This window comes from Cajanus cajan, chromosome 10 (genome assembly GCF_000230855.2).
Source record: "Cajanus cajan strain Asha chromosome 10, NIPB_CcT2T_4, whole genome shotgun sequence".
In the NCBI taxonomy this organism is placed as follows: domain Eukaryota; kingdom Viridiplantae; phylum Streptophyta; class Magnoliopsida; order Fabales; family Fabaceae; genus Cajanus; species Cajanus cajan.
Window position 1 is genome coordinate 2995747 of NC_138526.1, and position 27150 is coordinate 3022896.

Genomic DNA, 27150 nt, shown 5'->3' on the forward strand with positions numbered 1-27150 from the left:
TAATTGAACCACAATTTATCAACATCAATTCTTTTTATGTTAACGACATCTAATGTATTTGTGACACATTATAATTAATTCAGATGTTTGGAAACATTTCTGTAAGGCCAGTTAAATTTTATCAACTCCTAGAAACCCCAAAAATCATGTACTTCAAGACAGAATTAAAATAAAATTATTTTAATCAATTGGCATCAGAAATTATAAAACATGGTATAATTTACAGATTAGAGAGCCTTGCTATTGTGATACAACTATGTAATTCATACTAAGCATGTATGTACAATGTTCAACATAGGAATAAGTTGCAAAACCGCATTTACAAAGTGGCTTGTATGCTTATGCAAATGTACAAACATCTTATTATCTTTAATTATCATCCAATCATGTGTGGTCACATTATTTAAAGAATGTGACTATGATAACCACAACCTTTAAAGTCAAAACTCTTAGAATTATGTAACCACACTTGGCTGAAACGTTTGATGAAGATAATAGATGAAAATGAAACTTGGTGTCACTCTTTGTTGTTGGAGGAGCGATCACTTCTTTGTCCACCAAGAATACGAGAAATCTGCAAACCTCTGCTGAAAGCTTGGTTGAAAAGCATTCGAGTTTGGAACTCTGAAACAAATGGGAACCATGCCAAGAAAGCAACAGGTGTGAAGAGAAGCAACCCCATTATTACTTCATATCCACGAGCAAGTGCCCGAACAGAACCCCAGAACCCAGCTTTTTCAATGAGAGGCTTACAAGCTTGTGCAATCTTTTAGAGAACATGAACAAAAGCAAAGAAAATGTAATGAGTAATTGTATAAACAGGATTGTGAGCAGAAATATTGGGGTGTCACTTTTTTACATTTTGACAATGAAAATTTCATGTTTGTGGAGGATGTGGCAAAAGAGAGATACCACCCAAACAAAAAGAATTGCTCCCTTGTTCTCTATTATAAGCAAGAGAACAAAAAAACCTGATTTTACACATTTTAAGGAAATTAGTAAATTGCATTAAATTTAACTAATCTCGTATTAATATTCTTCCTAAATTTTTCATGTTGTAAATGCCCAAAAAAGTAGTGTAGTTAAAGAATCATGTATTAAAGAAAGATATTTTAGAAAAAACATTGAAACAAAAGTAGTTAAAATTTACTAATATTTGAGAGAGAAAAAAAAATGTGTATTTTTTGTTGCTTATAAAAGACATAAAAGGAGCAATTATTTTGGTCAGAGTGGCATCTTGCATTGGAGAAATGTTTACATGGTCAAGGACCACAATCAATTTCCACGCAACATGTAACCACATTTTACAATTTATGAAAAAGAGTTATCGTGTCATGAAGAGAGTGGTCAAGACCACTTAATCCTAGACCATCTAATAAATTCTCCTTACATTGCTTTGATCCCTAAAGAGGCATTTGTTTCACATATTACAAGTTCATTTTCAGGAATCATATTCCCGAGAATATTTTAACTAGAACGTTATTTCCGGGTATATTTAGAAAACATGTTTGGTTGCATCCTAATATTTCTTGGAGTATTTTTTAAAAAATGAAAATAATTCAAATAAAAAAAGGAAGTTATAAGTGTGTTAAAACATAACTTCCCATATTCTCATGAGAATATCATTTTTGCACCGCTTCAACATGAGAATAAAAATGTAGAAAACATGATAGGATAACTTTCCTAGGAATGAATAATACCTAGGAATGATTTTTCAAAACTTGTAACAAACACGAAATATTACATGTCCATGCTTACATTCTCGGGAATGAACTTATAATCCGTGAAAAAAATGTCTATTAAAGGTTTTTGTGTATACAAATTAGTCCATTGTGAGATTAAATTGTTAGGAAGTTCTTGGGGTTATTTTATGATATTTGTCTGAGGGGATATTTTATGAGAGTTATTTTTATAAGGTTATTTCACACAAACTCCACAATGATGAGATATTGTCCATTTTGGACCTAAGTCCTCATGATTTTACTTTTGATCATCACCCAAAAGGCCTCTCTGAATTGGAGTACGTGTGTGCTTTATAAATTGTTATTTTTTCTCTTATTTTATCGATGTGAGACTTGTTTGTATCCCAACACTGTTAGGGTTATTTTATGATATTTGTCTGAGGAGATATTTTATGAGAGTTATTTTTATAAAGTTATTACACAAACATACTCTACAATGATGAGATATTGTGCGCTTTGGGCCTAAGCCCTCACGGTTTTGCTTTTGGTCATCACCAAAAGGCCTCTCTAACATTGGAATATGTCTATGTGTTATAAGTTGTTATTTTTTTCTCTTATTTTATCAATGTGGGACTTGTTTGTATCCCAACAAAAGTTAACAACTTGATAGGGTAAACTAGTTAGCATGTAACTTTTGGAGATGAATTTGTTTAGGTGTGTACTCTTAGGATCAAAGCAACATAAGTTGTTACTTTCAGGGATCAAATTATATATGGACTCTAAAGAAATTGTGAGTGATGAAAAGAAGTATATACTGACCAGCAGCAACCCCCAGCCCGTTGGCATGACTGCTAGAACGCTGACTATTATGTCCTTAATTGTCATATTGGCCACTGCTATTAGTAATATGAAGATGGTAAGGAATGTTATGAAAATAGAACCCTTAATCAATCGAAATAAAAGCTGGAAATCTGCACTGAGCCGGCGCCGGCCGACAGATACACCCTGCAAAAATTCAGTAGTATAGAAAAGGATGAGTGAAGGGTGTTTCAAGAGTAGAGTGTGGATATCATGACTTTTCAACCCTAGCTTGTACCTCAGCAATATTTTGTTAACCGTTATGCAGTGAGAAGAGATGCATATAAATATGTCTACTCTTGATCAGAATGGAAACAGAATGATATTAGAAGTTAAATGAAAAGATGGTATATTATGTGGATATGATATGAGCTTTTAATACTACTTTTTTTTGCAAATAAGATTGAACAGAACCAAACACAGGTCACAACAGTAGAAGTGTCTCTATTTATTTTTGTAATGAAGTTTGGTTTTATCTTATTTCCTTAATTGTTTATTTTTTCAAGAAACATAAAGCTTAAACTGATTAATAGTGATCATAAACAAAACATGTTCCCTGAACAAAGAATACACCAAATCTTTTAACAATACAGAATATAATAATGTGAATGCTCACCTTCATTAAACCCAATATTACAAAGATTATCATCCATGAAACACCATAAACCTGTAAGCCAAAAGTAACTACAATTAAACTGGTATCCTAGTTGCTAGGATCATAAACAGCCAAAGGAGTATGCCTAAGAGATCCATATGAGAAAAGCACTTACCAGAACACTTTGAGTCGTATCAGTTATTGACAGGTGATACACAAGGCCATATTGATATAGGAAAAAACGGAAGGCTAATATTATCTCAGCAACAATGCCACGTTTTCCGGAGTGCCAGAGATGCTCATGTTCCTTTTCCCACCAGGATTCCCAACTTTTATCCGGCGGTACACCAATGCCGCCACGGTTGCTTATCCATTTGTGCCAATCTGTCCAGTCATCAACTATCTTCTGCCACTCAAAGCCTGATGGATTGAAAAGGAAGGGAGCAAAGAGCCATGTCCCTACCATGAACCATATGGTTATGGTAATTAAAACATAGGCGACCACTCCTCTGTATGCATGGCCAAATATATGGTAGACCACAAGCAGAACCATCAATTCAATTCCCTTAACAAAATGGCTGCGAGAATAGAGCCTATAGTTATCAGCAAATTTGGCATGAAACACCACAAAACCACGACCAGTGCCTCTGTACTGTGCACCTCCATGAAGCAATGTCCTTCCATAATAGTGTGTTTTTGTTCCAAGAGAAAATGTGAAAAACACAGGAGCCAGCTGTAGCTGCATCAGTACAAATTCACTTAATGCCTCGCGAAATCCCCTCTCCAAGCCAATTTCCATCAACATAGGCAAGGCCAACAAAAATCCAATTTGCACAACTGACTGAGAAGCAAGAGCTACTTGAAGAGCTTTGTTGTCTCGAATAGCTCTCTGTTTGTTCAGACTTTCCTCAATTCCACTAAGGGCAAGATAGAGCCGTCCATAAAGGAATACATAAACTGTGAGAACAGTTATCTGTCAAAACCAACGTCAGTATTTGAAATGGATCATAGGACCTGTTTGGATAAGCCTCTTTAGAAGCACATCTAAGAGAAAAATAAGAAGAAAAATTGAAATAAAGTTTTTCATAAGTTAAAACTAGCTTATGCATGAATTAAAAATAAGATTTATGAGAAGCTAATAAAAGAGTTTTTACAAATTAGCTTATGCATAAACTAATCTTAGCTTATGGAGAAGTTTATTTCATTTATTCTTCCTATTTTTGTTTCCTAAAAGTGTTCATGGAAAAGTTTACCCAAACAAATCATATTCATCTATGCTACAAGAAGTAAGTTAGGTTTCAAATATACCAGGGTACTGAAATAGAAGCCAATGGTAGTGAAATAACAAGATAGCATTCGGAAGAAATCAAAACGGTGTCCAAGCCTGTATATGTCTCTACTCATTGTCTGCTCACCATTCCCAGCGGCGATTTTTGCTTCAAACATTGATATCTGGTTAAGACCCACATCCCTTCCTTTACCAACTTGTATGTACTCATGATGAGTGACATTGCCTTCACGTAATGTAGAATTGAAACCTGCAGATCAAACAGAAACTTTACTACTGATACCTCTATGAAAGAAATAGAAACAAGTTACATATGGGAAGAGAAACTAAAGTACATGCCTGCAAATATATCCTCACTCAAGTTGATGACCTTAGAGGCCTTGCTTACACCCCCTCTTGTCAGGTGGAAAAGTCTATCAAACACATCTGGATGGCCATAATGGAACCGCACTCTGAATGAAAGGAACAAAAACATTACTAAGATCATCAAACCATAATTGGCACAACCGGTGGAGACGTGAAGACTAAACGTTTCATTTCAACTGATAACATCTGAATTGTGACACACCATGACCATCCTTAACATAAAGAAATATAACTAATATCTGTATTCTAGCCAATTTTGGGTTTGAATAACTTTGATTATGATTATGATAACTAGTAACTAGGCTCCTATTGCTAAAGGGTATTTTTTTTTTCTGAAATTCGTTTTTCAGATAGGCTAAAAACAAGATATGAGGACATAAGTAATACCTTTTATTGAAGATTTCAGTAACATGAGGTTAAAAAAGCATTGGAGAGGTTTGCATATGGCAGAGCAGATAGACTAGATAATGTATATATGGAAGGGTTTAGGTGAGAAAGAGTAATTGTTGTACATACAAAAATATACATATGGTATCCACTCAACGCATGTGGTTAATTACGTATATAAATATGGTTAAATTTGTTTTCAGAGTAGTAAAATACTATCAAATTTTTAATTAAAATCATAAACATCATTAACCAATTACGAACCAAAGTCAACCATCATTAGACATTTCAAGAACCTCATTACAAAATCACAATCATAATTGATTCAACCATATTAATTTATTTTTAACCATTTGTAATAAAGTTAAACATATTTACATATGTAGTTTAACCACTTAAGATAATCAATAATTTCATAACACTATTAACCACTTGTAAGACACGATTCACTATATTCACACATGGTATTAAACTATTAATCAATTCACAATTTCATGATATTATTAATCACTTATGATGAAAAATTAACCACTGATAAATATTTCAATAACCTTAAAAGTCACAACACTTAAGACTTAACCATATATAATGATAATTATATATAGAACTAAGTTCATATATTTTTAACCTATGTAAAATAAAATTAACCATATTTATACGTATAAAACCACATAAATTGGTTGGACATGGGTGTACATATCTCATATGTACGTTGATCTTCTTGTGGTGAGAATGGTATTAATTGGCTCACGAAGTTGTTTTACGAGATTAAGATGTCTAATAATGTTGGAAGAGTGGAGGGGTAGTACTCTAATCTCTATTTATAAGAAGGGAGATATACAAAGTTGCATAACTTATAGAGGAACAGAGCTTGTGAGTCCTAAGAAAGGGTAATTGAGCAGAGATCAATACACAACACTCACACTACTGAAAATCAATATGGATTTATGCCTGGGAGCATGGTAGTAAGTATCGGATGTATCGCTATTCGTATCGTACGATACGATACGATTCCGAGCTTCCGCGATACGAATCGCAAGTTGTCTCGTTTTTGATTAAGAATCGCATGTGAATCGTGCGTATCGTTGCGTGAATCGGAAAAATCGCGATTCTGGACGAAATCGCACGATTTCGAAACAGCGGGTCACGCCTCGAAACTGGATCGAGTCACGCGCGACCTGATTCTGGAAACCCTAAAAAAAATGCAGAAAAGAGAGGGAAAGTGCCGATCCTCCACCGATCTGTCTTCTTCTCCGACGAATCTCCGTCGATCTATCTTCTCTGACAGCGACTGTGTCTCCTCCGGCGGTGACTCTGTCATCTCCGGCATATGCAACCTGTCTTCTTCAAAGAAAAGTTGGGCCAAATGGGCCCAAATTTTATTTTATCTTTTGATTTGGCCTTCACTATTTTTTTTTTAAGAAGGTAACTTCTCTTTATTATTAATTATTATTATAATTCAGATAATATTTTAAGTAATAAAAAATTTAATATAAAACCTTAAATATTTTGTTTTCTTAATTTTTTTATTATTTTGTTTAACTACTATAAATTTTAATTATTGAAATTATTTAATGTATAAATTAAGTTATGTTTCTATTTTTATATGTATATCATTAATTATATGTATTATAAATTATTTAATATTTATATATATATGTAAAAATAAATAAATTAGAATATATTTATATATTATTAACTATATATTAATGTATGATTTTATTTTTTTATATTTGTTTATATATATATATATATATATATGTTTTTATTGATCATGAATCTTACGATTCACGATACGATTCGATTCACGATTCAAAATATAAGCTTTCCGATACACTATTTGTATCCGATTCAACTACCATGCCTGGGAGGTCATGCATTGAAGCAATATGCTTTAAGCGTCATTTAATGGAGTTATTAGAGGAATAAAAGGATATGATAGGATTCCTTTATGGTATTTGTCTGAAGGGATATTTTATGAGAGTTATTTTTATAAGATTATTACACAAGTATACTCCACAATGATGAGATATTGTTCGCTTTGACCCTAAGCCCTCAGGGACGGATGTACATGTATGATAGTAGGGGCACTTGCCCCCACTACCATTTTACTCATACATATTTTTTTATTTTAAAAAATAAAATTTATATTTTAGTAAAATAAATATATATATTTAAATTATCATATGTATAAAATATAAATTCAAAAAAAATATTCATTTATTTAATATTTATCAAAATTTATAAAGAGATTTTTTGTATGTGATAAAAAAAAATACTCTTTAATAAGAATCATTTTTAAAAAAATTTAGTCATAATACATGTATGTATATATATATATATATATATATATTAATGCTCACATATATAATGTAATATATTAAAAAAATTAATTTTTGATAAAATAAAATTTATAACATGCATGTTTACTTTTTGTACTTTCTATTTATAGTATACGTTAGATTAAAAAAAATCAAAATAGAAAAGATTGAATGATTTATGTTCTATCTAGAATTTTTATTATAAAATATATTTTAAAATAAATTATCATCTAAAAATTTATATTAAATATTAAAAACATATTTATATAATAAATAAATTAAACTTAATTTTATACAATTTAATATATTTATTTTTTATGTTTTTATTAGTGTTAAATTATTATAAAGTAGGTCTTTAGGATTGTAGTTCTAACCAAATATTTTAAAAAAAATGTCTATAACAGATAAATAAGTCATTTTTAGAACATGTATTTTTTTAAAAAGTTAGATTCAAACCTATTAAATTGTAATATAACCTAGTTTGACTTAATTTATTTTCATTTTTAATCGTAATCGTAGATATAAAAGCTTGTAAAAAAATAATTATAATATATATTTATATATTTAAAAATTATATGTAAAATTTTTAACACTAGATATTGCCCCCACTATCTAAATTTTTTGGATCCGTCACTGTAAGCCCTCACAGTTTTGTTTTTGGTTATCACCCAAAAGGCCTCTCTTTCATTGGAGTATGAGTATGTTTTATAAGTTGTTATTTTTTCTCTTATTTTATCAATGTGAGACTTGTTTGTATCCCAATAGAATATACATGTAATCTTCATGACACAAGGAGGTCATGATGACAAGGGTTGTTGAACCATGACCAGGTCTCTCTCTCTCTCAGGTAGTAGCTCTATTTTGTTCCAAAAGCACCTATAGAATATTTTAGAACTCTTATTGTTTTCTCTCTCTCTCTCTGCCATGCAGTAGCTCTCTTTGGTTCCAAAAGTAACTATAGAATACTAGAATTCTTATTGTTTTAGGAGCCTAATCATCTTCATAGTGTAACTGAGTTGCCTTGAACTAGATGTCTAACATTAGAATTTAACCTAGACTAATAATATACATAGGAGATTAGGTAAGTATTCTGCAATACATCTCATCGTATGCCTCCAATAAATACTGGAACCAAACAAAAAAAAACACTTACTTCAAGGGGTAAGCCAACAATCTTTGTCCAATTGTCACAAAACTATGCTCCTGATTGGACATAAACCATGCAAGTGATGAAACACTGCAAGAAACACAAGGTAGATAAAGAGAAACAGAAAACACTGATGGATTTCATATTATATCAGAAATGATGCCAAGTAAATTGAAATTGATACAACAGATCATACCTGCCAGTAAATATATGCTCTCTGAGTCCAAGTATTGTTGGCTTTCTCGGACCATCATGTTCTTCCAGAAATTCTTGCAGCAAATTCCTCATTTTGAAAGCTTCTTCCATATAGTTATCCTGTTTCACAAATATTTAGCAATCTGATTCTTTTCAAAAGCTAGCTTTCCCTTCTTTCATATATATAAATAATGCAAAAGACCTGATTCATATCAATTGTTTGCAAGCCTTCCCCACGAGTAAAAATGATGGCATGATTTTGATTTTCTGGCTTCCCCTCACCCAATATTGCAGGTCCTGGAAGCTTTATTTTGTAAATTACCTACACCAAAATAACCAATCAATAAAATGAAAACCATTGTTACTATCAAGAATATTTTATATATATATATATATATATATATATATATATATATGTATGTATATATATATATTGCACTGGATATATTTGAAAAATCTATCCATCTACAATTTGTTGATTATTTTACACAATAATTTAAAAAAATAGAGGAAAGATCAATTTGCCATTTATTCCCTTCCAACAGGAAAAATTCCTCAGGATGTGCCTGATGCTTTTGTTGTAGAAATTGTCTGTCACTCATGTCTCTATACGAATTTTGGTTTCTTATTCAGCATTGAGCTTTGAAAAATGTGCAGGTTTTCACCAATTTCAATCTATTGACTTTAGTAATCATAATTTCAGGAATGGTCAACAAAAAGTACCTGGTCTAAACTCTGAACTGTTTCAGATGAATCCTTTGATTTTGCTGGTAAAGCAGCTTTCACTAGAGCTGAATAATAAACCTTATCTGTTTTTCGGGATGAATCTTTTTTATGCTCTTCAACCTCATCAATGTAAGCAACTCGAAGAGATGGGTACCTGCAATTATAACAGTAGTAGTGAATGTTGCAGGACAGACAGTAGTGCTTGCATAAGCTATATCAAGTAAGGAGGTTTGATTTGAGAGACATACTTAATCATAAGCTTTAAAATCTCTTTTGCCTTGGGATCACCAGATCGCTTATGAATACTATATTGTTGACATGAAACTACATATGTGAACTTCATGTCAGCTAATGATTGACATTGTGTCCACAGTGACCGCTCACCGGCTGTATTTTCCTTACTCTCTAGTTCTGCAGCCTTGTAACCTTTCATTAATTCTGTGAAGTGAAATGGAAATGTTAAGCTCAGTCTATAATATATATAAGATAATAAATGATCTCTCTCTTTTGCAAGGAATCTTTCAATGTACCTTCATCCTTTGCCATATCAAGAAAAGCCTGTAGCTCCAATGCTTGACGGATATACATCATTCCTCGGACTTCACTCATAGAATAAAGTGAAAAGGAATAGAGGAAATTCATAATTATACAATGCAAAATAGATACTCAAATCACGCATCTGACGTGCAGTAAGGTTGGTGGAGGGAGAGGAAGTAATATGTACCAGTTTTGGTCAATGTCTGGCCTCTGTATGATGCCCATAAACGGAGTTCTTCTTCAAACTCTTCTCTGATTTTTTCTTCACTTTTATAACCCAAACGTTGTTGAAAGTTTTTCCATTCATCTGCAGTAAATCATGATCAGACGTAAAATTACATTACAGAATTGTACAGACTGTGATAGGAGAGGAAAAAAGCACATCATTAGAAAGGATGGACCAAGTTATTGGTAATGGGGTTGTCATCACCAAATTTTATATAGTTTTCAACAACCATGATAGTATTTGTTCAATGTCCCCTTAATACTCAAGTTCTATTATAGTATTTGGTCAATGTACCCATAATACTCAAGTTCTATTATAGTATTTGGTCAATGTCCCCATAATACTCAACCATGACGCGACCATGTCCGAATAAATTAGACACATCTCAGTTGCAGACACCAACAAGATGGACACTCCCAGTTTTGGACACACAAAACGGACATGCTGATGCAGACACGGGCACAACCAAACACCCCAACATGTGTGGCCCAACTCTCCCATGCATGCAGCCTAACTCTCCCACACGCGAATTCGAGATTTTTAAAAGAAAAATCTTGATAAAAGCAAAAACAATAAAGGGAGGATCCAGGATTTTAAAAGGAAAAAAAAAATCTTGATAAAAACAAAAACAAGGAAGGGAATTGTTCTCACATCTCTACTTACTTAACCTTCACATAATAGAATAGAATCCTTCATATCAATATATTTTTTTTGTCATGTTATTTATATTATATATTATATATTATATATATGTCATGTTCATGTGTCCTATGATTTTGACTTTGCCACATCTCCATATCTGTGTTGGGTCTTAATCCGTGCTACATAGGCCTTTTTCAAGACACCAACAAGACAACCAACTCTAAAACCAATTGATAAGCACCTAAGCACTTGGGGAACCCTCCCTTACAGGTTAGCCGTTAAGGGAGCAGAACCAAGCCACTTAGTACTCCATTGAGCATCCATACTACTCAATGTGGATTGTGGAACTCGGGCACCCCATAATCCCTATCAATATATTTCTAAGAAAATTTGAACCCCACCCATCTCAACTGTGCTTGCTACAGCCTAAAATTTTTAGATCTGCTACTCTTCATTAGGACTGCAAAATCAAAGGCTTGGCCCTGGCTTATCAATTTATGATTTTAGGTTAGATGGTTCTAAGACAAGCTGACCAAGTGTTCTAGGATTAGATTCATGCACATCAACTTCTAACTAAATTTTAGTTAATGCAATATGTTAGATTTATGAGATTTTTCCTTATTTAAAATTTGAATTTTGAATAAGTTTTAGATAGGATCTTTGATATTGTTGCAGATTTTATCTTTTATATTTTGTTTTTAGTTTGTTAATGTAATCCCAAATAAGTCTGGTAACAGATGAGATTTTTAGGAATTTCAAATTGATTGTGATCCTGTACATGGGCATTCTCATCTATGAATTTTAATTGCAATTTTCCTTTTTCAATTTTAAACTATGAATTTCAATGCAAGGTACAATATTTCTATATTTTCACAACATATTTCCAACACATTATACGGTTTCAGTACAATAAACTTTTGCTACATTTCAAGCCCAAAGGACTCTTGCATGGTGGCATGCTACAGTTATTGCAACCATTCTTGTGCTCTATGTTGATACACAACATGAGCTTTGAGATCAAGCAGTTCTTTGATAAATATCTAGAGGAAATGGGGAAACCTGGAAATATCTTTTGCAAGTAAAAGAGGATAGAGACTCCATCTTCATTTGGCTCTCCCAGATGATTTAGGGAGAAAAGAACAGGTTCGTCAAAGTATGGTGTCAAGACACTACAAAATTAAGATATATAACACCATTAATATAGTTTATATAAAGATTATAAGCCTTTTTGAATAAACTTCTCCATAAAAACTTACGGGAGAAGAAAATAAGAAAGAAAAATGAAGTAAATTTTCGTATAAACTAAAATTAGTTTAAACATAAGTTAAAAATAAGCTTTTGGAGACACTAATATCAAAGAATTTTTACAAATTAGTTTATGCATAAACTAATTTTAACTTTTGGAGAAATTCATTTCATTTTAATCTTCTCTCATAAGTACTTTTGGAAAAGTTTATTCAAACAAGCATTTTATCGTTGACATCTCTGTTGTACTTCAAAATGCTCCTTAATCGTTATTGCATATATCATAATCATAAAGAATGTATGAAAGGCACTAATATAGTATTTATTGTCCTTTTGACAATACTCAAGATAATGGAGTGTGATTTACTCGATAATAAATCACAAAATGATGCTCTAATATGCAACATAAATTCATGATGAAATGAGCTTACGAGAAGGACATCATATTCCGAACTTTGGGAGCAGGTGGCATATCCATAAACAATGAATTAGAGAAGAAAGATATACGCCTTCTAGCATCCAAGTTGGACGGAACATCCATAGCAGACTCCTTGACAGTAAGCAGTAAATGAAGCCTTTTTATCTGTCAAAAACGACAAACCAATAAAATGAATACACCATATCATCACAAGGGATTAGTAGACTGAAAAACTAGAAATAGAATTACACAAACATCCGAAATCTGAGTAAAATGAGGTTGAGAGCAAGCATATAACTTTTCATTTTCCATAATAATAACATTTATTATTGTAAAGCTTACTTTCTCCGTCCAAGCTTCAATTTCTGTTTTGACAGGAAATTGAAGTTTACCAAACGTATATTGTTGATCAAGAGGTGTGAACCTTTCATCTTTGCCATAAGACCCCCCATGGCTTGAATCTAGCAAACTACAGGAGAATGATAATGAATCCAAAATGATCACAACTTATCAAAATAGCATGGGATCTAGAAAATTTCAAAGGACTTACCCCTCAATGTCTCCCTCCATTATATCTCTGGTCACAATCTCTAACATGTCAAGCAAGAGAATCACAATTGAATCCTTGTCCTCCTCTTTGTTATCCAACTGAATAAATAACAACAAATTTGGTTAAAGTTCACACTTGATAGAAAAGAAAATGTAACATTACTAGTAAAAAAATAATTACCAAACGTTCAATCAGTTTAACAAATCGTCCATATAGACTAGGGACAGCTCTCAGATTCAATTCATTTAGCAGATCTTTTTTTTCTATGTGTTCATCAACTCGTTGAAAAATATTCTGTATAACCCTGCATTAGTGAAACCATAATGTAACAATGTGGGTGTATCAAACTTTGTCAAACTTCTATTTTGATGCATATTTCAGATATGAAACTTACATTTTGTCACGTTCTCCTAGAACCAAAAAGTTAATAATACTTTTAAAAGAAGCATAGCATTCCTCAACAGCAGATTTCATGTACTTGTCTCTTGTCAATCTTTTCTCCAGTTCTTGTCCTTTTCCATAACTGTCTTCAGCCATGGACACTGCTATTGGGATCTGTGCAACAAATAGACAGTCATAAATGAATCTAAAAAGGATGCAGCTTATCCGCACACAAACACACAACAATTGAACACAAGTAGATGAACCTTGCTAGCAAGTAAGAAAGGAGGCCACTGGATGAGGCCCAAAGAAAGGTCAGCCGAATATGGTACAAGCATGAGATCCATTTCCCTAAAAGTTGCATTTTAGTCAGACTCATTTGAAACAAAAATAAAGACCTCACACGAAAACATGAAAATCTCAATATTGTAATAATTCAAGGTTCATTGTGAACAAAATTAAGAAGATATTGAGAAATGTTCAGTTAATAGCACTACCTGTTATCAATTAGGTCCTCCTCCCTTAAACTAGTGATTATTTTGTTCCATAACTGTGCAAACCTTGCAGATTCCTTCTCTTTATCAGAAGAGACCTGAAACAACCATCTCTTCAACAATCAAATATATAATGATAAAGGAAGACTACAATTAAAAAGAAAGAAAATACAAGACAGGTAGATCAGGAATGATATCCACAAAGAAAACATTCAGCTCAAATGCAACATATTTGACAAGGAAACCCCTTGTTGTCATATCACTATTATTGCATGTTAAGAATAAGGTGATATAGATAAAGTGTCATGTAAAGATAAAGCTTTGTAAGTTACGATAAAGTTGTTATAAATGATGTTAGATAGATGTCATAAGATAAGATAAGGTGTATCAAAAGTGACATTAAAACTGCAAGCTTGTCACATAAAAGGTGTGTAAGGAAAAATTGCCATGTTAAATTCTAGAACCAAGCCAAATAGACTGTATAGCAAGAAAAGAAGCACCAATCTAAGCTACCCTACCATTCTTTTTACATTGAACCTCTATAATGGATAGATTTAGTTAGGAATACATGTTCTCCAAAGCTCCCAAGAAACTTACTTGTAAGTTTCCTAGCTCAAAAGTATGTTTTAACAATCCAAGCTTGCAAATTAATGATGAGTGTTGAGATAACAGTTATCATCAGTAACAGATTTTGATAATGTGGAAAAGTTTCAAAACCTGATCAAATTTGCTAGAAAATTTGGCCTTTAATCCCTTTCTTTTTTTCTTCTCGGTCAGATCTGTGGGAATCAAGCAAGCATTAAAAGCAGCTGGAATTGCATCAAAGCGAGACCTCAGTAATTCCAATGTTCGAATCTGAAATCAAAATGAAAACAATGACATTTATTTAGCATAGTTTGAAGGATATAGTTTGTACAACAAAATGACATGAAGAAAACAAGACATCAATTAAAATTTGAACATTAATCCGTGGAAACTTTCAATGTTATTGTTACTTTGTTAAGTTCCAATTGCAAGGTATGGAACTCTAGTCCAACATTAGAAGTATGGGGTTCTAGCATGAGGTTTACAAGGTCTTGGGCTTTTTGACTATAACAGTTAGCTTCGGTGATGTGGTTCTCCCGAGTTTCATATCAATTGGTATCTTAGTTTTTTTCTTATCAATTGGTATCTGAGTTTTTCACCACATCTCTCAACTACAAACAAGCAGTGTGGATAGCAATGTCAACATTGTAATGTTTGCTCCAGACTAGTAAAGGGGCTAGTGCACAACCAACTTGGCGGGTACTAGGGCTGTAGATTGTGGTCGAATATTAGGATCCAATTGCAAGGTATGGGACTTGAGTCTCATATTAGATGTATGAGATTTCCATGTGGTTTTATATGGCCTTGAGTTTTCCAACTACAATGACTAGCTTTTGTGGTGTTGTTATACCGAGGTTCTTAACATACTTTATTAGATTTCCATCTAAGAAATTCCATTTTGAGTTCTGAAATTCCTTATGTCACCAGCCATATATGCCAAAGTTTAGAGATTTTATCCATAAAATTTATTCATAAAACATGCAACCATTGGCTGCACATTAAGCCCTAGAACTGTAAGTAAGCAATCAAGCCAGAATTATCATCAAGGAGGGGCAAGATCCAAATGAAATTGGAAAGCTTAGAAATTTTAATATAAGTTAGATATGACACAGCTACAAAGATAGAAAAAAGTAGTTATCTCAGAAAAAATTGTGTAATATCTACATAAATCCTTCTGGTAGAACTAGACTTAGATCTCTTAAACAAGGTCTTGCATTCAAGCCTTATGGATGGAAAAAAAAAAGATTGTTGACTAGGTAGATCCCACTACAAGTGCTCAACCAAATTTGCTAAAGCAGATAGAGACTTCACACCTATAACATGGTGGCCTAAGAAAAAAAAATCCTTCCAACACATGGCACATTTCAAGTCTAATTGTGAATTTACACATTCCATGAGTCACATACAACCATGTTTTATGAAAAAATTTCTTTTGTAAGTATATAAGAAAAAGATATTGGTGAGCTAACAAATTAAACTTTTGTGGCTGCAGAGGATTTGATGCATATTCAATAATAAAGTCCCTTGTGCAAAAAAGATTGTAGCGGATGCAATTTTCACTTCATAGAGCTGGATCAATTCTAAAGTTAAAGAGGTAAATCTTATGTTTTACCACTGGCAAGTTCAACCTATGTTATGTATGAAGAGCTGAAGTTCATAGTATTGTTTGCTCTCTAGTGCCAAATTCAAATTATGTATATTGAATTTGGTAGTAGGTTGTGTTGGTGTTCATTGTATTTGTTGTTTGGGTGGAGGTCACTGCTTGTGATATCTCCACCACCAATTAGGTCCTAATAAATCTTTTCCTTTTTCGGAAAAAAAAAAAAAAAAAAAAAAAAAAAAAAAAACTTCATATTTGTTGGGACAGTTAACGTAGTTAGTAAAGGGTTAGTCACTTAGAGAGGATTTGAGAGGCAAATAAACAGGAGAGGATTTAAGGGAAGAGGCAATCTTTGTTGTATTGTATCATTTTAGAATTGAGCTTTGCTCAGAAATCTTTTGTGAAGGGGGAAACCTTTGAAGGAATGTTATCTCTCCTATTTTTTGTTCTTTTGTAATCAAGAAATACCATTTTTCTTTTCTCTCTTCTGTTTTCTAATTTGGGTTTCTAAAATAATTAAAGTATAATTTAACACTAAAAAGAGAAATAATAATACAACAACAGAAGCCTTCTTCCACTAGGTAACGGGCTGTGGAAAGTGTAAAAAGAAAAAAATTAGTAATCTAATTCCAATGAACAAAATATAGCAGAACAAAGAGAATAGGAAAAGTTAATTTGAAAAGAGAGAAATGGTGATATTGTTGTTTAATTGAAAACTGAACATAGGACGGAGATTGTTAATATATAGGCCTGCCTACATAAACTACATTAATGTCAAAAACTTAAAACCTCCTACATATGGAAACTATGGATCCTAGTAATCTGTACATCTAAGAAAATGTTAATATTACAATGTGGGTATAAAAGTTTTCAAACTAGAAACAGATGTTTAATACACAAACACAATAGACAAACCTCTCCCAAACGTCGAAATGCACCATATATGCCTCCTACTATTGTAGAGAAGATAGCATACCAAATCTGTGTATCCATAAAGTAGACCTGCAAAGGGAACCTAGTTGACTATTATAACACACAAATAGCAATAATACAATTGGTGAGACGTGACAGAAAGATAGACGTACAAGTATGATAGGGGACCATATCGCAATCACTACACCAATATTGCTTCTGGCTGCATGTAGTAGAAGATAATATTAATAACAATCCCATCATATGAACAACATTCATTTTCATTTATTCCAAGTGTTACCATGAGGGAAGAACTCATGCCATTTGTAAACTGGTACATGAGCCTTCATGATGGCTTTTGTTGGAGCCACAAGAGGCTTAATCTGCAGGGTAAAGCAAATGAACCTGATGAATTTAACAAACATGAATATAATATGCTATGTAAAAACTCTGCACCTTTGCAGATGTAGATACAGTCCTAAACATGTAAGGATTCCTTAGATCATTTGCAATAATCCCATTATATGAAATCCCTAATTCCTATACAACATACACAGAAGCGTGTACTAATATTGGTATGGGCACGGTGAAATTGGGTGGAATAAACCAGTTTGTAGATATAAGGAATCAAGTGAAGAGAAAGAAGAAAATAGGATCACAAAAGAAATACGAAATGATAAGAAATACATTTTTCAATGATTAATCAATAAACCTCCTCCATACAGGAATAAGTGGAACTTACTGAAAAAACGGAAGGCAACAAGGAACGAGAAAAAGAAAATACTAATAGGATCCAGAACTATGAAATAATAAGAATTTAATTTATCAATAGCCAATCAAAACTGAATTTTATAGACTCCCTATTCATGCCCTATTCTACCTTGTACACTTGATGTTCAAATGTCATTCACATTAGACAGACATACATTGTAATTATTCTAAAAACCAATAAAAAAGATTATATATATTTCAGGATCAAATCTTTACCTCCATGTAGTAACTGAATGCTAATTTAGATAGAATTAGGATAAGCCAGAAAGAAGTGTACCTACAAAATAAAGACACAGTTTAATCAATCAGAATGCAGAGCTAACCAGTGAAAATGATCATAAATGAGGATTGAAGAAATTAACTTCATTCTCTTACTTCAACAATGAAATTGGACCCTCCTGCATTCCTCTTCCAACAAAGAGCCGAGGCTGCAAATTGTTGAAAAGAAAATTAAGAGAAAGAAATAAGAAATACTGAAAAAAAAATTAAAGGAAAAAATATTAAATTTATGATATTTCTCATAAACCAGTGTCTTCCAATCATCTTTGTGAAAAGTTAGACAAGACAAATAATATTTGTCAAAAGTATGTTTTAAGAAAGATAAAAAGCCACTGATTTATAAGAAAGAACGCATATCACTAAAATATATAACCATAATTATACAAACCATATATGCATCTATTTACCTGAGACCACCACATCATGAGCTTCACAACCCCATTGTTAGACCTCTCAAGATACCGGCGAATGAATGGGAACACAAATAACAGTGCAGAGAGAATATTTGGAGACAAGTAGATGAAGATAGCCAAAATGAACATAGAAGGGGAACCTGTACCATTGCCAAACCAATTCTTTATGGTTTGTGCAAAGCCAGATGGATTTTTCCAACTGTAAGCATAAGTGACTGGTAAAACTATGACCCATACTGCAGCTGATATTGCCTTAAATATATACCGCAGCTTGACATGAAGCGACATGACTTTCCTTGCTTTCCAACTAAGTACTATATCAAGAATGGCTGGAAATGTATAAAAGACAGCATAATCAAGTTGCAACTTCATAAAGTAGAACATGTTTGATAATTGAACATAAAGATAAGAAGAAAAAAAAGAAAAAGAAAAAAAAGAGGAGTTTAATAAGATATTCTAAGAGTCCCTACAAAAATTCTCAGTAACTTTTTTGAAATAAAATATCAGAAAAAAAAAAAATGAAAGATTCAACATCTTATGAATCTTTTCAATAAACATTTCATTATATTACGTCATCTTGCTTCATTATTATACTAAGCCTCACTTGGAAGAATTGTTTCTGAATACTATCTCCTAATTTCTGAATACTTTTTGAGTTTGGCTACTATCAAATGAATCCAAGTGCTCAGAGAATGCTTTACTATCCAACGTTAATTAAATGAAATAATCAGCATCATTGAACATCTTTGGCTTCATTTTCATAATCTAGACAATAGAAATCACCTGAAATAAATTTTTAACATTTTACTGCTAAAATGAGAATATAAAATGTAAAGTGGAAAGAAAGACACATTTTGTTGCTGCAAAACTGAGTTACATAGTGCTTCATCTCCATCTCTGATTCAATACTTTAATACAGAAAACTGATATGGAAACAAGAGCTGCAACCTCTAGAAAAACTAAATGTTTTTATCTACCTTGTGCAAGCTTCAATATTGCTGCAGTTATGAAGATGCTGAGTACTTTCTTGAAAACATCACCATCAAATACAGTGCTTAATTGGCCAGAACCATTCCAAGCGATGATTACCATTGCCTTAATTGAAAAGCATGATCAGCGCACCTCGTTAGATTGAATGGATGCAGAATGAAGTAAGTAAAGATTGCAAATCAAAAACCAAATCTGAAATTATTACCTGTAAACAGAGTATATAAAAGCTCCACATTCTATCAAAACTTCTAAATACATGCCAAAATGTGCGTATTTCAACAAAATTAGTTTTTCCACTCCACCGATCTGTAGAATAACCTCTATTTTCCTGTTTTCCAAAATCAAGCACTAGTTTGGATAAGTTCATGGAGCAAGCCAGAGAGGTTGCTTTGATCATGTTTCATGTTTGAGGCAACATTTAGATTGTTCAAAAGAACTTCAAGAGGAAATAATTAGACAGATGTATGCAGCTTCTAATATATACCAAGTTACTATATATGCAGTCCTAAATACAAGTACCAGACTGAAACTCCATCAATAACATGAGGAAAAAAAGGTCATGAATGTTTATAGTATAGTGTTATAAAAATGCACTAGTTATGTTCATGATTACAGTCTAAACCACAAGATAAGCTATATATGAAATTTTGTATCACTGAAGGCCAGGAGTGACTTAAAGAGAATCTTAATCAGTTTTCATCAGGATACACACACTCTTAATTAAGCTTCTTCATAATGGTAATAGACTGCTTCTTTGGAGTTCCAGCAAAGCAAGAAGCTTAAAAGGCCATTGGTATACAATCCTCTAATCACACACCAAAAATGAAATGTGTCATACCTCATCTTTGTCAACTGGACGTTGATCCCGAGGAAAAGGCACAAAGAAGAAATCAGAGTTAACACGCATAGGCCACCCTAGCCGAAAACAATCAACTGACCTACAATTTGGGAACAATAATTCATTTATTGATAAAAATTATTATGAAGGAAAACAACTAGATCATAAAGAAGCATAATACCAAAAATATTCATTTAAATCATCGTAGTTTCTCCACTGAGAATGCTTTGATTTTCCCAAATTACTCCTCTTAGCTTCCTGCAAAAGAGAAAAAATCCAATGAAACAGATAAGAGAAGGCTATCAAATGCTAAAAGTAAACCAAAACAGTTCTTCAGCTTATAAAAAAGAAGAAGCTCACCTTGGCTATTACATCATATATTGGTTTTATTACTTTCATAAGAAAAGCCTCGTTTTCACCACCATAGGCAGGCTTTACAGGTTCACCCGTCAGTGGACTAACATTCCCAGCTAACATCCCATACAACTCAAATGCCATCTAGGTAGGTGAAGAAAAAATGATACTAAGGTTCTGTTCGTAATTATTTTGACATTCAAATCAAATAACATCCGAAAATTATGACTTGACAACATATGATGAATAATACATCAAAACTTGGAACTAACAAAGCACACGCAAGTATGCAATATAAATGGAAAATAAATAAAAATATCTTAGGTAGACTGGTATAGTATGTCAAAAGGAAGAGTTCGTATTAGAGACTTTTGGTGGAATGAGTGTACCACTAATGAGGGAAGGGTCTTATTCTCTCTTTAGACTGAAGAAAGTCATTTTTTTCAATCCCCTTTATTTTAAATAATACTTACATGATGATATATATAGCAAAGGCATTCTGGCATAAATCTCAAATTCGCAGCTTCTCCCCATATAAGAAGATATAGACCCATGTATAATAATTTGCGCTGTTGCATTTCCTGCTGAATAGTTGGTAACCTAGCAATCATTTTAAAAAAATATTTTAAAAGAGTATATGTATTACAAAGTCCTGAAGTAGCAACTTATGTATATCAAGTAAATGAGCTAATTCCATCTTGTACCAAAAGAAGGAAAGAACAAACTTATAAAAAAAATTACAGTCTACTTGACTTCAAACTATGCTAATTTAAGTACCAAACAACAAAGTAAATATAGGGTCTACATAAGCAACGCTAGAACCAAGCCAATCCCAGTTTTCATTCTCTTAGCTCCAATAGTTATATATCCATAAAAAGTAAAAATTTATAATATTATAAATACAAATTCAAAATACTATGATGTATCCAGGTTTAAATGCATTTTTTATATGTAAGTTTATGTATATAACCTTCTCAAAAGATACTGAGCTAAGCTTGCTTGCTTGGTTTCATTTAGGCCACTCAACTCACATAGCTCAACAGCAGATTGATCTCTACCCATAACTCAGTAGGTAAATATAAGATCATAAATTTCAATTTGACACTCAAATAAACTAGCATTTGAAGTAATTACTGGAATAAGATTTGCAAATCTCACCATAGGCTACTTTTGCGACCCAAATACTTGCACCATTTTTTGTAGTTTCTAAAGAGTTTCTTCATCACCTCATTTAAAGCACGATCTTCCAACTAAATAGGGAAAGTGCAATATGTAAGAAACAAAAAAAAATATTATGCCTAAATCAGAAAATAACAGTCCAGGCCATAGCAATACATAAAAGCAAACCTTTGGTTGTTGATCAGGTTTTGGAACTTGTCGTATATGTACATTCGCAAGCAAAAGAATCAAGTGCTCCCTTTGATTCTCCACATTTCCCTTCTGCACATGAGTACAAGAAAGATAACTTTTGAATAAAATATAAAAAAATTAAACACCAAATGATAGACACAGGATCAGTTCAGTCACTACCTGGAAACCAAACATCAGCTGAAGCCAGTCCAGAATGTCTTCATTTGCTTTGTTACCATCACGCTTTGGCCAAGGCAAACCCCTAGTATTACGGAGTGCAGAAACAGCAGCTTGAATCTGTAAAAGAAAGTACAAGCAACCTAATCAACACTTTGAATTTTGAAAGAAATTCTAACATGGGTTATTCATCAGCTAAAAGTAGTAATACTAAGTCAGCGCCAACATGAAAAGGATGACTAATTATTAACCATATATTGCTTCATTAGTCAATTATTGGAGTTTTTCTAGAACCTATTTGAATACAAGTTAGAAGCATTAATAAAGCTTCTCTCCTAAAAATAAAGAATTTTTTTCTGTAAAGAAGCTTTCAAAAGTGTTTTAAAGTTTGTATTCAAACAGACTCCTAATCTTTACTTCTGCCCATGTTCATAACACAGGTAATGCTTAACCTACCGAAAGACTTGATGTTTCTAGGCAATCAGTTTTTGATTCAGTGATTCTACAGTCTTTTTGCATAGTCTTTTAGGTTTTCATTTGCTTAAACAGGAGTTTCCAAGTTCTACATCAGGGTGTTACCTATTGGAACCTTATATATCAAGCATTAACTCAAATGAAAAATGGATAAAGACATAATTAAAGAGAACAAACCTCAGGGTATCTCATTATAGCCTCTTTTTCACTCTCTGGATCAAGTGGCAAAATATTATAAGGGGCATACAATTGCTTCTGCTCCTCGACTTTAGTATGAGTTTTTATAATCTGCAATTAAATATCAAAAACAGAATGTAATAATCAAAACAAAAAAAAAAATGGAAGAATTTATACATTATTCTCTTTAAATGTAATCTTTATTCAGTGACCAATAGACTAAGTAATTTTTTTTACCTCTTCAGATACTGGAACATCTTCTGTCCGATTAACTGCCTTCAATACCTCAAATAAAACAGCAGCAGTATGATATGCTTTTGTGAGCTGGGCACTGGGGAAGCACATCAGTTAATTTCAGTATTTTCCTTTTACAATTAAAAAGAAATTAAATTAACAGAAACTAGTCTAATTCACAGATAATTGTGTAATATAAGAGGAATAATCAAGTCAATGAAAAAATTATTGATTCAATTGGATTGTCAACTCACCGATCCTTATCAGCAGCATTTTGTAATGCTTCAATATACTTTTGGTAGTACTGCCTATAAAAAGTTTGCATTTCACGAGCATCACTCTTTTTCCTTTCCTCATATGTTGTGACGTTTTCCTGTTAATAATTGAAAAATGCTGCCATATCTTCAAAATTTCCAAAGAAATGCATTCTAATCTATGCTACTCTAACACATAGGAATCAGGAAGCGTTTGTTCTTTGGTTTCTTAACATACTCAAAAATAAGTCATTAAACAAGCCTTTTCAACTCTTTTGATTGTGGCTTTTATTAGTTAAGGCAGGAAATAATCCTAAAAGGATTGAAAATACTAGGCAAAGAAAACAAATGTAAAAAATCCTTAACAAATTAAATCAGAAGTTTACCTTCTCTAGACGCTGAAGAAGTGCAGTTTTGAATTGGCGAACACCACGTCCACTAGATTGGGGATCTAGTCTGTGAGCTAGTTCAAAGGCATAGAACCGACCTAATGACAATAAAGACTTGAGCATTAGATAGAAGAAAATTTACAGCAAAGTTCAGAAAGCATCTCGTTGCTGTGTCATTCTGTGAGACTAACATAATATCCACATAGAATAAACAAAGGAAAATGGAAAGTAAACATACAATAATGGAAGTGACCACTTATGAGCTATATAAAGAGCATTTACCTGATGACTTAACCAATAAAATGGAAAGAAGCAATATGCTCAGCTATCAAACAAATAGCTTTGATTCTTTGTGAAACTTTAAAGAACCAGAAGTTACCGATCATCAACATTTGGAACAAGCAATAAATTTAAGGACTAAGAAAAACATGTGCGTTCTAGTATTTTACAAATAAAATTAATGATTTGTACAAATACAGGTTTGATAATACGAGAGGTTTAAGCCGTAAGGTCAAATCAACCCCCTCTAAATATTATTTGCATGGTTGTTGGGGCTAAGAGTTAACCACACAAATGAACTTGATACGATATCTTACCATATGTTTGGGAACACGTCTAGGATAGGTTGACGCACATCAAACGAAGCTAACTTACTAGCTTCTGCATTATTTTACACAGATTTGACACAAAAAACTTTCGATATGCACATTTCTAAATGGAAACTAGACACGCACTTAACCCAAAACCTTAAGATATTAAGTTTACAAATCCCTCTCACTTATATGTTACTCGATATAATATCTATCCAATATAGGACTTCTCATTAATACTTGCATGCCAACAACTGGTTTGTAACATACCAAAAAATTTCCCACCCCAAAACTCTAAAATATTCAATCTTCTATAGTACAAGAGACCATTTTATTTTTAACAGGACCCTCTGGAACATTTCCAATCAACCCAAGAATCTGGTAAGTCAGTTCATCAATGAGGGCTTAGAACCACATTTGTTTTCCTTTCTTAAATCAGCAACATGTTATCTATTCTTCTAAACATTAAAGGTTCCAAACAATATTGGACTTCAACTTTTGCATATCCTTACAGAACAAGAGTTAACCCTGCAGTTACCTAACCAAACTTATCAAATAACACACCTTATACAGTACACATGTGCACTTGTTCATGCACACTAATATTAGATTTCACCTCAAAACCAATTGGCATTGAGTAAAGTTGCCAAACAGATATATAAGCTACACCCCTGAGAGAGGCAAACGATATGGGACTTCTCAATAATCCCCTTAGCAGATACCTACCAAACCAAGCCATGCCTACAAGAATAAGTGAACCACGAAAATGGGCTATAGACTCTAATACCATGTTAGATTTCATCTTATAATCAATTGGTATTGGTAAAGTTGCCCAACAAATATATAAGTCACACCCCAAAATTTGGGATAGGCGATGTGCAACTTCCCAACATCTAAAATAGAAACTTACATAGATAAGCAACTCTTCTATTGCTAGCCTCTACTTCATTAGCAACACGGAGGATGGGAGCAATCTCAACAAGTGAGGAAGGCACCACTTCACTGTCCAAGATCGGGTCAGCTCCCAAATTCCCAGCAGTCTGAGTCCGTAGTATCCGCCTTTGCGGTTGCTGATCAGACCCCCTTCTATAAGACATCTTGATGCCTCAATTTATCAATCTATTTCACTTCTAGCTTTTATCACTCCTGGAAGAAGCAAAAAGGTGAAACATGAAATTAAATAGCAAATACCTTCAGAAACTATAATAGGCAGCTATAGGAAAGATGGCAAATCAAAAGACTGACCCTTCACAATTCTGTTATAATAATCACTTTTCAATAATTAGAAAGGCAAACACATATTAAGCTTGGTTAGTTGGCACAGTCAGAGATCAAAAGCTTTTCTTTCCTCTCTACCCCTTGCTCTCACTATTCCTCTGTGTGTTATATTAAGATTGGAGGGGGCATAAGATCCAAGGTTGAATGTGATTATACTATTCTTATGATCCAGAATAAAGAAAAAATTCTATTCCATTTGCAGTGAAAAGTTGAGTATCCATACAACCCACATAAACTCGATACAAATAAATTGGAGAAAGGAAATTAGTAGGAAGGGAAAATTCCCCAAAACCACTGATGCTATGATCAGTAAACATAAGTAAAACCAACTTTCCAAATTCAAAACTAGAAAGAAAAACCAAAATCCTAATTGCAAGAAGGCGCCTATAAACACACCTCAAAAGGCCATGGATGCTGCCACAGAGGCAGTGATATCTTCGTTTCTGTAGGACACACCAATCAAGCAACAAAATTTCTTCAGTATCCCACTATCTCTGAGCAACCCAACATGCAGAACAGCAAAAAGCATCGACTTTTACATGACCCATGTGGTTGGCAAGCAAGCACATGGAGGAGAGTGTGATTAGGAAGATCAAATTTTACCTCTTAATTATTAAGGATAATATTTTAAAAACAAAAAAAAAATGGGGGGTCTTCAATCTGCACAAGTCCAAGTGACAATAAAAAAAAATGAAATTAAAGAAAGCTTTTACAAGAAAGTGAAAGGAAAACAACGTTAAGAAGCTTACATGGTTGTCAAAGAGTGTGAGGAACAGAAAGTGAAAGAACAATAGTTGTTGGGAATGAACATGTGAGAGTGCAACCAACAACAACTCAGAAATGAGTGAAGAAGAAAGAGAACAATTGTAATTTGTAACTGCGGATGCACCATGGACATGATGGTTGTTTAAAGTCAATGATCTTTAGCGGGTAAAGTTCCTCCAATCAGAGAAAGCCACGTCATCACTTGAGGTTCTGTGTAGTTCCCCTCCTAAAATAAACATTTTGCATAAAGCAAGGAAACAAAAATTGAAAAGGTGGCAACAAAGTGTAGGGGAAGCTATTGATAACTGCATAATTTGAAAGAAATATTATTAGATTTGATTAAATCTAGGTTGTTTCACTCCAAATTTTCAAAATATTGAAATATATTTAACAAACTAACATATAGATCTCAATATTTTTTTCATGAAAAATTGCTGGTGACAACCGATCTAACTTTTGTTTTTAATACTTTCTCTACTATTGATTGAAAAATGCAAATTTTGGTTGATCCCATCACTAAATCAAATTAAAAACTTGTTAAATGAAATGTAAAATCTAAAACTTTGTAATTTTTAATAAATTTTAATAATCAAATAATAAAAAGAATATTAATAAGTAAGAGACTGTCGCTAGAATTTTTTTTTATAAATAATTTACAAATT

At 32.8% G+C, this 27150-nt stretch overlaps 1 protein-coding gene across 3 annotated transcripts; it reads right to left on the bottom strand.

Moving 5' to 3' along the window:
* Positions 1-164: 164 nt before the first annotated feature.
* Positions 165-26628, bottom strand: LOC109812996 (callose synthase 2). Of its 3 annotated transcripts, none has more exons than XM_083065269.1 (45): positions 26473-26628; positions 26327-26383; positions 26120-26166; positions 25356-25591; positions 23853-23953; positions 23467-23585; positions 23216-23309; positions 22979-23089; positions 22331-22447; positions 22148-22240; positions 21959-22050; positions 21274-21400; positions 20807-20944; positions 20628-20704; positions 20447-20546; positions 19814-19936; positions 19596-19713; positions 18613-18947; positions 18302-18354; positions 18143-18203; positions 17457-17538; positions 17329-17378; positions 17159-17245; positions 14776-14913; positions 14062-14156; positions 13831-13915; positions 13578-13738; positions 13364-13487; positions 13184-13281; positions 12976-13102; positions 12647-12798; positions 12030-12139; positions 10290-10409; positions 10096-10164; positions 9814-10003; positions 9563-9719; positions 9042-9161; positions 8841-8959; positions 8651-8734; positions 4763-4875; positions 4444-4673; positions 3311-4108; positions 3157-3207; positions 2502-2687; positions 165-766 (listed from the first exon to the last, which is right to left on the bottom strand). In XM_083065269.1, exons 4-45 carry the CDS (start codon positions 25540-25542, stop codon positions 518-520), a joined length of 5841 nt encoding a protein of 1946 aa, XP_082921395.1. In that variant the 5' UTR covers positions 25543-25591; positions 26120-26166; positions 26327-26383; positions 26473-26628; the 3' UTR covers positions 165-517. The 3 variants fall into 3 exon arrangements, with proteins under 3 accessions (XP_082921395.1, XP_082921396.1, XP_082921397.1); XM_083065270.1 differs by having other exon boundaries at positions 26120-26217; XM_083065271.1 differs by lacking the exons at positions 26120-26166; positions 26327-26383 and having other exon boundaries at positions 26473-26612.
* Between the last annotated feature and the right edge of the window lie 522 nt (positions 26629-27150).